Source organism: Rhipicephalus sanguineus, chromosome 8, assembly GCF_013339695.2.
Source record: "Rhipicephalus sanguineus isolate Rsan-2018 chromosome 8, BIME_Rsan_1.4, whole genome shotgun sequence".
Classification (NCBI taxonomy): domain Eukaryota; kingdom Metazoa; phylum Arthropoda; class Arachnida; order Ixodida; family Ixodidae; genus Rhipicephalus; species Rhipicephalus sanguineus.
Window position 1 is genome coordinate 21,987,029 of NC_051183.1, and position 12,260 is coordinate 21,999,288.

A 12,260-nucleotide genomic window follows, 5' to 3' on the forward strand; every position below is an offset into this window, starting at 1 on the left:
ACGGTCTTCTGTACCAGGTTGGCGGCATATGTAGAGCAGATGCTAAATATTTGTTCTAGCAGAAGAACAACCCGTTCTATTTTCTAATGGATTGCTAACTGACCTACAAATTCTAATTAGGATCACTTAGCTTGAAAGGGTTAAGGAGAGATAAATGCGCATCTACAAATGTGTCTATCGCAATGTTGTAGGTTTTAAACAACGTCGGCGCCACCCCACAGACTCAACTTTCGTCGGCGAGGTGGTTTTCCAACTCTCCATGTTTTATGCAGCTGCGGCAGATATAGTATCTGCATTGGTTTAGCTCCTTACCGTCACTTTAATTGCCAACACTGGAGGAAGCAGTTTCATGTAGGCCTGACTGTCTAAGCAGTGTAGCTGCGATAAAACCTTGCCACTGCTGGTGTGACAACTGCGTACAAGCCGCCTCATAAAGCTAGCCAGTAATATATTTTAGCATGGTTCGCTCAGTGGGGATTGTTCGCCTGATATTGTGTTGAGTTTTGATGGCCAATAAAGTGGTTTCGGGCACATGGGCAGCCACCTAGCAACTATCTCAACTGCATATAACAAATTTTTTTCTTGTGCTTGCATGCATACAAAAATCTGCAAGCTGCGTGCATGAATGTGTGAATTTGCATGCACAAACACGCATATCTTATACATTTCCTGTGCGTTCCGGTACCTGATCATTGTGATCTTAGCATTCACTCTTGGCTTTCAATGTGTACTGCATTAGTCACCGTTTCCTCTGCCCACGTTGCACATGAAAATCGATTCGTTCAATGCTGCCGACCATGGCAAACCTTGTGCCAACAGAGGCTACATGCTGCAGGTACGATTGGCTTCCTTTGTATTGCTGAAAGGTAATTTACTACAACAGGGAAAATATTTTTTTGTGATTAGGGCCTGTGCCACGTTTTCTTATTTCTTTATTTTGATGTTAACAGGTTTCACCCACAAAAACTGTTAACACAGCTCGGTGTAAGCCGCGCCACAATGTTTGGGATGAGAAAGGGAAAATTCAGTGTTTGGGATGCTTCGCGATTGTGTCAGATTGTTCTGCTGAGAGAAAACGCTGGACGCGAGTAGTCTAGTTTATACGGGAGCTTACGTGAGCACCAGCAATAACACTGGAAAGTTTGATCACTGATGTATGAAACACTCGTTCTGCTGATAAACAAATTACCAATGGCCGACGCTATCAGTGTACAGCGTGCTTTGCTTGTTCGAGTTACTTAGTTTTCTAGGGAACAAGTTAGCCCAATAAACAGTTTCATCTCTGCCTGTTGTCTCTCGCCTTCTTCATTGTCGCCAACAGGTGCTCTTGTCTGATATGCACATATATGCGCATAACCCAGCTAGACTTTACGCACATGCAGAGTTCCCCGCCACCTTTCTGTCCCGACGGCCGTACCACGGATATTGACAGCATCCTAGACGTCATCGCAAGCGCTGAAAAGTTCATCCACATCGCGGTCATGGATTACATGCCCGTGACTCTGTACGAGAAGCCAGCAAAGTAAGCGTCTTAAATCTTGTCCAACCCTTCTCCTCCGTTGACAGCCTTTGCGGCAGTTGATCCCATTCCTGGGCCACTCGTGGGATTCTGTGTTCTTGGTTCTAGTGCTGTGAAAATTTTTGTGTCCTTTCATTGGTCTTCAGTCAAACATGTAATGTCCAGCTTAGTCATTATGGCGAACTTACACAGTCGTGTTCTCGGGCTATGTGGTAGACTTCATACATGTCTTTCAGTTGCCTGCTGGTATCATCTAAATGCTCGTGTTTTTGCCAAACTGCATCAGTCTCTTCTGTCTCTGTGTACGTCTTAAGTGAAGACGTCAGTCTTTAAAAACATTATTTTGTTTGTTGTGTGAACCAAACGAAATTTAACATACTTAATGAGCTTTTTCTGCAAATTCCATATTTCTGAGTAGATGTTTAATAGCTGCAGGATAAAAGATACGCAGTTTATAAAATATGTATTTAGCATATGTCGTGGGGCTTTTTGGCAACTTTTCTTTGTCAAACACAAAAACAAAGTATGTGGCAAGATTGCCAGAGAGATGGTCTAGCTGGTGATGCTAATTTTATTGGTTTCAACGAACTTTTAGATTATCCAGAATTATAATTTCGTTAACAACATTATAAGAAAATAAGTAGCGTCACCTGCTAGGCCAGCTCTGGCAATTTCGCCACATACGTTGTTTTTGTGTTTGACAAAGAGATGTTGCCGAGAAGCCCCGTGAGTAATATGCGAAATGCACATTTTAGAAATACCATATTTTTTGTTCTATTGCAGCTATTCAAAGTCTACTTGGAGATTTGGAATCTGCAGAAAGAAACTGTTGAACATATTAAATTTCATTCAGTTCACGCAACTTAATAAAAAACATTTTTGAGACCCAACTCTCCTCTTAAAGAGACACTAAAGGGAAAAACGATTTTTCTTGTATTGGTAAATTACTCTTTCACAATAGCAAAATTACCATGCTTGCCGCAAGAAGACACTTGCTAAGCGAGAAAACACGCAAAAAGAAAATGCGGGTTGCGATGCCACCTTGAGGTTCCCGCACCAGGTGCCGTGACGTCATAGATTTTGACAGCGTGTACTTAGGGCCTATGTGGCTCCTAATCATTAAAAACGCCAGGCCTGCACTGAAACCGCAGCACAGTCACAGCGAAAGCTGGAAGAGCGGCGTTTCTAGAGCCCGTTGTAAGCTAGCTCTCTTGGGGCTACAATACAAGTACACTAGAAAGGTACCCACTACGCCATAAATCACAATTTTTGTGAAGTTGGGAAGCACCTACTAAGCCATTATTCGTCATTCTGCGGAGAGCGAGGCACCAGCTACACGTCTGTAAGGCAATATGTGCACTTTGTTGACGCGACGACTGATGACGATGAAGAATTATGGCTCAGCCCTTTGTAATAGGTTGGAATCTTTAAACGGCCCACCAGTTATGTAATTTGCATTGGGTGACGCCCGGTCACTATTTCCCTCTCCCATCATGCTGTATAACATACGTTGACATGGGATAGAGACGGGGTGGGGGGGGGGCGAAGAACTTTACTGAGACCCCGAGGAAGGGGATCATGCACTTATGGGCTTCCTTGGCAACCAATACAAGTGCACTTGCGAGGAACCCACTACGCTATAAATCATTGTAATTTTTGAGAAGTAGGGCAGCAGGCACTGTGCCATTTTTCGTCATTCTACGGAGAGCCGTGGTACCTGCTAAACGCATGTAAGGCATTATGCGCACTTTGTTGATGCTGTGCCTGATGACGATGAAGAATTATGGCAGAGCCCTTTTGTAATGGGTTGGAAGCATTCAACAACCTACTCGTTGCGCAATTCGCATTGTGTGACGCCTGGTTACGGAATTCGCGTTGTGCGACGCTTGGTGCTTATTTTACTCTTCTACCACGCTATATTGCATATGCTAATGTGGTTCCTTCCCTACATGAAGCCTGCATAGGACCTTTTTGCAAAGCAGTTTCAAGCGCCGGCATGGCTCAGAGGTTGAATACTGGGCTCCCACACAGAGGGCCCAGGTTCGAACCTCGTTCCATCCTGGAATTTTTTTCTTATTTCGTTTTTTTTCTTATTTCGAGCGATACTGGTTACGGACACCGGCGGCGGCGGCGGACAACTACGGCGCCAAAAACGGCCGGTGAAATGATCTCATAACAGCTTTTGCTGTAAAATGAAGTACATTCTCTTCTGAGGAAGCCATAGAGCCATAGAGGCAATATACCAATTTTCAGGAAATTTTGTTGAGCCAGTGTGGGGGGGCCAATACAGGAAAAAAGCACTTTGAAATTTGTGACATCACCATTAGAGATTTTGGCGGGAAATTTAAAAGTGTGACTTTTCTCATTGATTTTCTCTTCTAATAATATGCTAATGATGGTGAAATGAAGCACGCTAGGGATTTCAGAGTATAAGTTATCAGTCTAAACTAACTTACTGTTTCACTTAAAAGACATTCTGCTGGAAAAAAAATGAATCGTTTGAACCACTTCTTGTTCAACGTAGGTTCTGGCCTCGCATCGATGACGCTTTACGAGCGGCTGCTATTGAGCGGGGTATTGAGGTTCACCTGCTGATCAGCAAGTGGAACCACACCCACCACGCCATGTACAGCTACCTCCGTTCCCTGTCGGTGCTGCGGTCACATTACGTGAACATCCACGTTGTAAGTTGGACAGTGGTGGACATTTCCACGAAATGTGCTTGCTCTGTGTTTCAGTGATTATGTGCTGGGAAATACTTTATCAAAAGATAAGCATTTTATAACGTAACAAATCGAAAGAGCTCTGAAGTGCATTGTACTAGTTCGACAGAACTTGAAGATACGGAGAGCTGTGAAGCTCATTTTAGTTCAGTAGAATTTGAAGATGCATGCAGAGAGCTGTAAAGCCACACTATAGTTCGAGAGAACATGAATATAGAAATTTGCTAGGAGACGTTGCCGGGCTAGTTGGTTGGGATTCATTACATGGAGCGGTGCAGCAAAAGAGGGACAGAGAGTGAAGACACACAGACAGCGCTAACTTTCAAGAAAAAGCTTTACTCACACATGCTATTTATACACAGGCAGCAGAGCGATAGAAAAGCCAAGTAACAGCAAACAAAGATAGTGTACAGAACTCGCGTATGTTATCACTGCGAGCAGAATGTGTCCAGAGCGAGGAATTTAGAAACCTCTTTTCTTTATCTGACAAAGCCAAAGGCGGCACACTCACGCATTTTTCTTTCATTTTTTTTTTTTAATTTCACGGGTCATTCTTTGTTTGTTGTTGCATGGCTTTGTTATCGGTCCTCTGCCTTTGTATAAATAGCATGTGTGATCGCAAAAAAAAATTGTTTTTTTTTAAAAGTTAGCGCTCTGTTTGTGTCTTCTTTCTCGGTCCCTGTTGTGTTGCATTGCTCCGTGTAATGAATGATAGAGCTGTGAAGCCGCATTCTAGTTCGACAGAACTTGAAGATGGAGGGAGTTAGTGAAGTGTTTGCTCGTTTTAGGTGGTCCCCATTGCCATCATTGCACTGTATACTCTCTTCAATAGTGCACGGTGCAGTGACCGCAATAGGGTTAAAAAATAGACGTGGACAGCCCTCCTCTGCATTTCTTTGTTTTGTCAGTGTTGTTGCTGTTGCACCGTGTGCCCTCGAAGATAAAGGGACATCAAGCTAAAACCGTATATTTCAGATGAATTTACCTGATGGATAAAGGAGTACTTTACTATTTCTTGTAGCAGTAACTGTACAAATGTCATTGAAATGGTGGTGGCGAACAGGTCGTGTTGGTGAGTGTTTAGGGGTACGCAAAGCACCCACGTCAGTGTGCTAACAAGCTGTCACTCGACATGTGCACGGCTTGAAGTATATGTCGATTTCAAATAAGAACTTTCCAGTTTTAAGTGAATGCCCTTCCCGTCTTCTGCTGTAATCTTTGTTTGCGTTGTCCGTGATAACCGAAAAAAAAAGTTCCGTGCATTTTTGGATGCCCTTTTTCGATATTTATACACATGCCTTGCTGCATGTCCTTGCTGCATTTGTTAATCAATGCCTGTCTTTTTTGTGTACTCACAGAAACTGTTTGAGGTGCCAGCTTTTACACCAGAGCAAGAGTTGATACCCTTTGGGAGAGTGAACCACAACAAGTACATGGTCACTGATAACAAGGCATACATCGGTAAGTGCATCCAGAAAATTTCTTTGTTGTATAGCAGCATCTGGCTGCTCTACTGCTTTTTGTTGTGATTGCAACTTTAGGGATCTCCAAGTAAACATTTGCCATTGCCATAAGGTTCTGCCTAAAGTCAAAGAGAAATAATAATATACCACACCCCACGTTCTACAGGGTTTGTATAAAAAGTATCGGGAAATGTTTAGGAAAAGTAGATTTATTAGAGATATTGCTGCGATGCCTCATAAGTAGAGGTGTTCGAATATTTGAACTTTCGAATATTTTTCTAATAGTGTTTGCTATTCGATTCGATTTGCACTGGAACTTAACTATACGAAACATTCGAACTCCTGGACAATAAGTAAAGCAGTTTCATTAGCTCAAAATGATATCGCAGCTTGTCTAAACGATGTGCGTAAACCAAGTTCTCCTCGCGACCTTTGACCTATCGCAAGGGTTAACGGCCGTCACCGCACCCTGACGCCATTTTAGACAAGGTAGCCCGAGATCAGTGCACAGACTAGAAAGAGTGCAGCTTAAAAGTTCGAAGCGCAGCATCTGCTTGTACTGTCCTTCATCAAATGTAACACGCTCCCAACGTTGACAACCAGAAGAAAAATCGCGGGCAGTTCGCACTAAGTTGCGCAAAGCTTGACAAAGTGAAGAACGGGCCCGTCACCCGGTTGACGTCTAGCTTTGAGATGTGCGGCTTCCTCCTCGGGAGTGCGTAGTCAGACTATGCACTATAGAGTAGAGGTCGTGTGTGATATCTCCGTCAATGGGCGTGGCTTAGCTACTGCGCACGTGTGGCTCAGCCAGGTGGTGTGGTATCTGGTCGCTAGAGGACGCGATGCTTGCTTCCTCTTTCAATTTTTTTTTCTCTTTCTATCTTTTCTCTCTACTCTCTCTCACGCTCATGTTCTCTCTCTTTCTGCATTTCTTTCTATTGCTCTCTTTCTGGTTCTTTCAGTGCTACGATTTATTCTCTCACATCCTCCTTTCCCTCCTTCTCGCCATCACATCTCTCCTCTTCACGCTCACTTCCCTTTCTCGTCCCCTTGCTACACTATACTTAAAAGGCCATGGTTCGATTCCCGCATCGTGAAGAATTTTCTTCGGCGATAGTTTTTCTCTTTCTCTTTCTTTATATCTTTCTTTCCGTCTGTCTGTCTGTTTCTCTCTCTCTTTCTTTCTCTCACTCGGTACTCGTTCTCAGGTAGCCGCACAGTGGCACATGCCCATTAAAATGATGATAGTTTTCTGCAGTCGACTCACAAGGAACGACTTGCTAAACAGTTTCGCTGTTAAAAAAAAAAGGCAAGCATGTTTCGCGCTCACTGAGAATGAAGTTCATTCTGCTGGCAGTTCCTTTCCTTCGGTTATCCAGTTTTGGATACACCTTGATCGCGTGCCGATTCAAGGGCCGTTTCCTTGACAAGCTCGGTCTACACGGAGTCGCTTTAGAATGCCGGCAAGCTCTTTATCGAGGTCCTGATATTTTGTCATTTTTGGCCCGTAGAAACTTTTCTTGGTGGACTTGTATAGCTGATGATCTTCCTTTCTTTGCACCGCTCAGACATAGGTTTCGACGCAAAATATATGCGACGTAGCTACCCGCGGCAGGCGAAATAACTTTCCTTTGATATGAGCTTCCATAACGAAAGGGGCGCGCACCATTTCCACTTTGCTGGGAACAAGTTAGACGCGGACAGACCTTAGTCAAGCACGAAATGTTCGGGCTGGCTGTAAAATGTGTTCTGTCGCCATTTTGTGATGGCAGTGTCACTATGTCAGCCAGTGACGGTCAGCTGTTAATTCCGCGAACGTTGTTTCAGTTTTGTACTTGATTGACTCATTTTGCGAAGTGTGCTTTCCTTATAATGTCTTGGCGCCACGAAATCAGCCTAGGATATGAAATTCGTTAGTAACGCCCTAAAAAAGGCAAAATATCAAGTTTGCCAGGCTCGTGCCAATATTGCTCGTTACGTCACCCGTGTCACTACACCACGGCCAGCAGCACAGTTTCGTTTTCACACGGCAGACAGCGCGCTGCGGCCAGGTCTGCAGATTACTGCGCAAAAGGAATTGATTTGTTTGTGGCCACGTTTCGCACTACATTTGAACGCGAAAGCGTTAAAATGGCCAAGTTTTGCGAAGGCATGCGCTCGTCTGGTGTCCGCAAATGTGGTGCGTGGGAAACACGTGGCCTTTCACACCGGAACTGACGCCGGCGCCAACAACTGCCGCAGAAACCACTCGCAGCCGTGGAGTAGGAGAGGGAAGTCCAAGCAGCAGATGAGGAACTCCGGACTCAAAGGGAGCGTGCCCTTGTCCGCCACATCAGTTGGGCCTCCGCTGTAGTTGAAGGAGGGGGAGAGGTTGAGGAAATGTCTTTCCCTTTCCCGTGTAAATTGTTGTCGAAACCATTTTGGTTGTACCAAATCATCTAAATAAACACAATTCGGCCGGTACATTGCCTCATTATAAGACAACTAGGGAACAACACCTAGCATATGCCACCAGTGCTTCACCAACTTAACCAAAAGAAATGCTTTTGTGTTCCTATCTCATAAGAATATGCTAAGAGATTCTCTGCAACCTTTTTTTCTGTAATTTCGCTTCCAAGTATTAGAAGAATGTTCGAGAAATATTAGGAAAATATTCTATTCAATTTGCACTCAAACTTTCGTATTTGAATTCACTTCACACCCGAAATTTTACTATTCGCACTGCTCTACTCAAAAGTCTTCAGAGTAGATCCCCTGAGCGTTGACATACTTTTGCCAGCGGTTTTTCCATGGCTCGAAGGCTTCCCAGTAGGTGGATTCCGGAAGGCCCTTAGGGGCACACATACAAGCTTCTTTGACAGCACTTAGGGTCCCATGGTGGTGACCTTCGAGGGAGGATTTCACTTTTGGGAATAGGAGATAGTCTTCTGGTACCAAGTCGGAGCTGTAAGGGATTTTGTAGAATCGTTGCGATGTCGTTTGTCATCAGGTAGTCGGATATCGTTAGGCCAACACAAAATTTGATGTTGTACCGCTGTTCAATTGTTTGCTGCATTTTGCACTTGAACCAAGTCACTTCAAGGGGGTTCACTAAAAACACCAACTACATGTAGCCAGAACGAACGCACTCAGGCGACTGGGCCTTGGCACGTCTTGAACGTCACATCCCCCGCCTCAGCACGTGTGGTGCAAGCGTGCTGGGATGTACAGTGACATCAGAAAAATGTTGTTGCTGATTCTTTTTATGTAGACCCTGTATCTTCTGTGGTTGCATGGTTGAGATAGAAAGAGCGGTGAGTAGGTGAGAATGTTGGATGTTACGTGATGAAGCATGTGCAAGGCAAGGCAGGTGGGAGTGAGCCAAGTGCACGGTACAGTGATCCGAATGCCCGGCCTTATGGGGTAGGAAAACTTGTTGTTGGGTTAGTTGGTACATGCTTACTGAAATACCAAAAAGATGCGTACCTAAGTGACGCCCTTTTCAGTTCTGTCTTAAAATTCTTCCTCGATGGTACGCGTCTTTTTTGTATTTGAGTATTATGGGGTCATGCAGAGAGTGTACGTCTCCTTCTCCGTGTTGCCGAGCGTGTAGGTCACACATGCGCTTTTATCGTGGAGGTAATCTGTGGTGGGTACAAAAGGATTCGCAAGTCAAGATGTCTGGTAGCTTGATGTGTTCCGTCTTTTTGTGCACGTAGCTTTGGATACCGCATAACCTCAAGCTTTGGAGAGGCGTTAAAACGAGACGCTACGCAACGTGTTCGCTCATCTCAGTTTAGTAGACTGCTTATCTTGATAATATGTGCATGTGGCGATCGAGTGAGGTCTTTTCCTGTCTGTATTTGTATGCTTGAAAGCCTGTTTACTACAGTAATCTCGCTAAATGGAACCTGAAGGAACCAGAAAAATGTGTTCCATTTAACAGTAGTTCCAGTTACTGAAATGAGAACAGGGGTGCAGCATTCAAGCATGAAGCCAATCATATCAGAGGCAGTTATTCCATTTAGGTGGCCAATTTCGTTTAAGAAATTCCCATTTACTGAGTGTGTATTGTAATTTAATCAGTAAGCTAATGTTTACGGCAATACATATTACGGATAACCTTGCATTGTGTAGTTATCCATTACATTGCTATCGCTGTCCATTCTTTTCTTTTCTTGTGAAACAGCAATTTTTTTAGACACATCCAAATTGGCAGAACTTTTACCACTAGACATTTTGAAGCTGTTCTTTTTTGCACATTTTCACCAGAAACGTTTGGTACACCCCACGTAGTCAGCATGTAGTGTAACAATTCTGTCCACAATCTCATCTGCAGGCACGTCAAACTGGACGCCCGACTATTTCATCAACACCGGCGGTGTCGGTCTCGTTATGGACCAGTCGGGAAACGAGACTTTGTCCCAGCCAATAACGGAGCAGCTGAACTTGGTGTTCGAGCGAGACTGGAACTCTCCGTACGCGCGATGGCTGTGATTACTGCGGCACCCTTTTTATTTCTGGGTCCCGCTAAGCTCAGGAGGATGCTCAGTTGTTGCTTGGTGCAGCCGTCAAGCTACAAAGTTTGTTGAACCTGTTGGTGCCTGGAGATATGAGCGGATGGTGTGCGTGATCAACCGGCGTTTTTCATTGGTGGAGTGATGAATGAAGGCTTCATTCAACGACAGATTCACTGCAGGCAGGCTTCTACAGCAGATGTGAGAAGGGGTACGGGTTAAGTTTGTTGATTGTTATGTAACACAGCGTATGTTCATGCACCTACTATTTATTTGTCCAGCCCTAATGGACTATTTATTAGCAACAGGTTTAGAGCCTGGTTCGAAGTATCACTATGCGATACCCACACACCAGTTGGGAATTGCAGTCTGAAATCATGCTAAACTAGCATTACTTATGGGCAGGATGTCACGAGAAGTTTACTAGAACATTGCTGAACTATGATGTTCATTCGCTTGGATGGATTGACGCTGTGTTGGGTAAAGAATCTGATTCTTGCGGACACATTCTGCTGTTGAGGGATGCAAAAAAAGTCATGTGCTTACGTTTGCTTACGTTTATGCGCATGTTAAAGAGTATGGACGTTGCAACCCCTTTACTGTACAGTGTATCTCGTAGCGCAGATGCCGCTTTGGATCATCAAACCTGATCATTCAATCAAATAATGAACTGATGTTTACAGGGGATAACTGCGAATTGGGATTCAACATTGCCGTTATAAGTAAATGGCTAGAAGTGTTTTGTGTTAATGGTCTGCTATAGCCCAGCATTTTTATCATTACATGTATGTGCAGTCCGTGTATTGTATCGGTTGACCATGACAAAGAGCTGCAGGCCAAGAGTTACAAGATGAAAGGCGCTATTGTACAGGGAGATCATGCTTAAGCCACACCTCTTGGGCACGTTACAAATTTTTGATGTCGCAAATATGTATGTTGAATGCTGTTGCAAATGTTGGCCATTTACGCAAGACGACAGGTGCAGATTCGTTATTTGTAGGCAATGATTGCCATAGTTGCAAACTTGACCAGTGTGAGTTGTGTCAGAAGGTAAGCACTTTTATTTGCTTCAACAATCGGACAAGTTTATGCATAATGTACCTCCTCTCAAATCCTGTCACAGAATGTCCCCTCTCATTTACTTATACGCAGCGACTCATAAAGTACAATTCATTTTTGCTTTGTGATGTCACCATTGCGTGCATTACAAAGGGACACCCCTATATACATATTTAGTGCTTTTGGCCCGTGCGAAAATTTGCTGAAATTTATCCACACACAAATCTCTAACAAAGCCACATCTAGCACAAAAATTTATTCACTATATCCAAAAATTTGTTATAGACATATATTCGTAACACTGGATTTATTGCATGACTATTATTTAATGATTTCATTATAACTGATCGTTTGTTATATCCATATTCAGTATATTGAGGTTTGACTGTAGACACTAAAACTGCACGTTGTACGTACTATAAATGGGACTTTGTGGGAGTACGCTAGGCATTGCTGCGAAGACGTACCCAGAGGCGAAGTTTGCATTGCCATAACGTTTAACTGCACGTAACAGCAGCGAAAGTGGCTGAATGTACAAAATGAAATTCATTTTTAAGGTTCATTTTCACTCCCAGCTGCGCTGAATTCATTTTGTCAAGGTTCCAGCATTGTTGTATGTGATCATTTGTGTAGGTCGTCATTCTCATCAATAAGCCTGCGAGGCTGGCAGAGCCTTTCCTGACAATGTCCGTTTGACCTCCGCTCCATGTCCAACTGTACATGTAACTAAAAGTTTTCTAAGTATATGCTCATCACCTTTTCGCACAAATAATGTTTGCACTGCCAGTCTCGATGGTGTTTCCTCTCCCATGGCACATGTTCTCTTATTGGTGTAATACTAACAGGATGGTTATCTCTTCTACATATATTACACAATGTTTCCAGTTTCAATATTCTCCTCTAATTTGAAACATGATACTGTATGAGATATTCATGAGTACTCTGTAATTCATATTGCCATTTTCCTGTCCTATGTTTTACGCGGTTTATAACTGAGGAC

General features: G+C 43.6%; 1 protein-coding gene across 3 annotated transcripts in view; it reads left to right on the plus strand.

Annotated features, from left to right (window-relative positions):
* LOC119401539 (5'-3' exonuclease PLD3) overlaps positions 1 to 10,663 on the plus strand; it is a 119,012-nt gene extending 108,349 nt beyond the window's left edge. The window contains exons 7-10 of one of the 3 annotated variants that reach the window (XM_037668431.2): positions 1,383 to 1,522; positions 4,044 to 4,203; positions 5,601 to 5,703; positions 10,024 to 10,662. In XM_037668431.2, coding sequence (XP_037524359.1) covers positions 1,383 to 1,522; positions 4,044 to 4,203; positions 5,601 to 5,703; positions 10,024 to 10,181 — 561 coding nt within the window. In that variant the 3' untranslated portion in view covers positions 10,182 to 10,662. Of the gene's footprint in view, positions 1 to 1,382; positions 1,523 to 4,043; positions 4,204 to 5,600; positions 5,704 to 10,023 lie in introns of all 3 variants that reach the window. The other 2 variants (XM_037668429.2, XM_037668430.2) reach the window with 2 other exon arrangements.
* Positions 10,664 to 12,260: the final 1,597 nt, after the last annotated feature.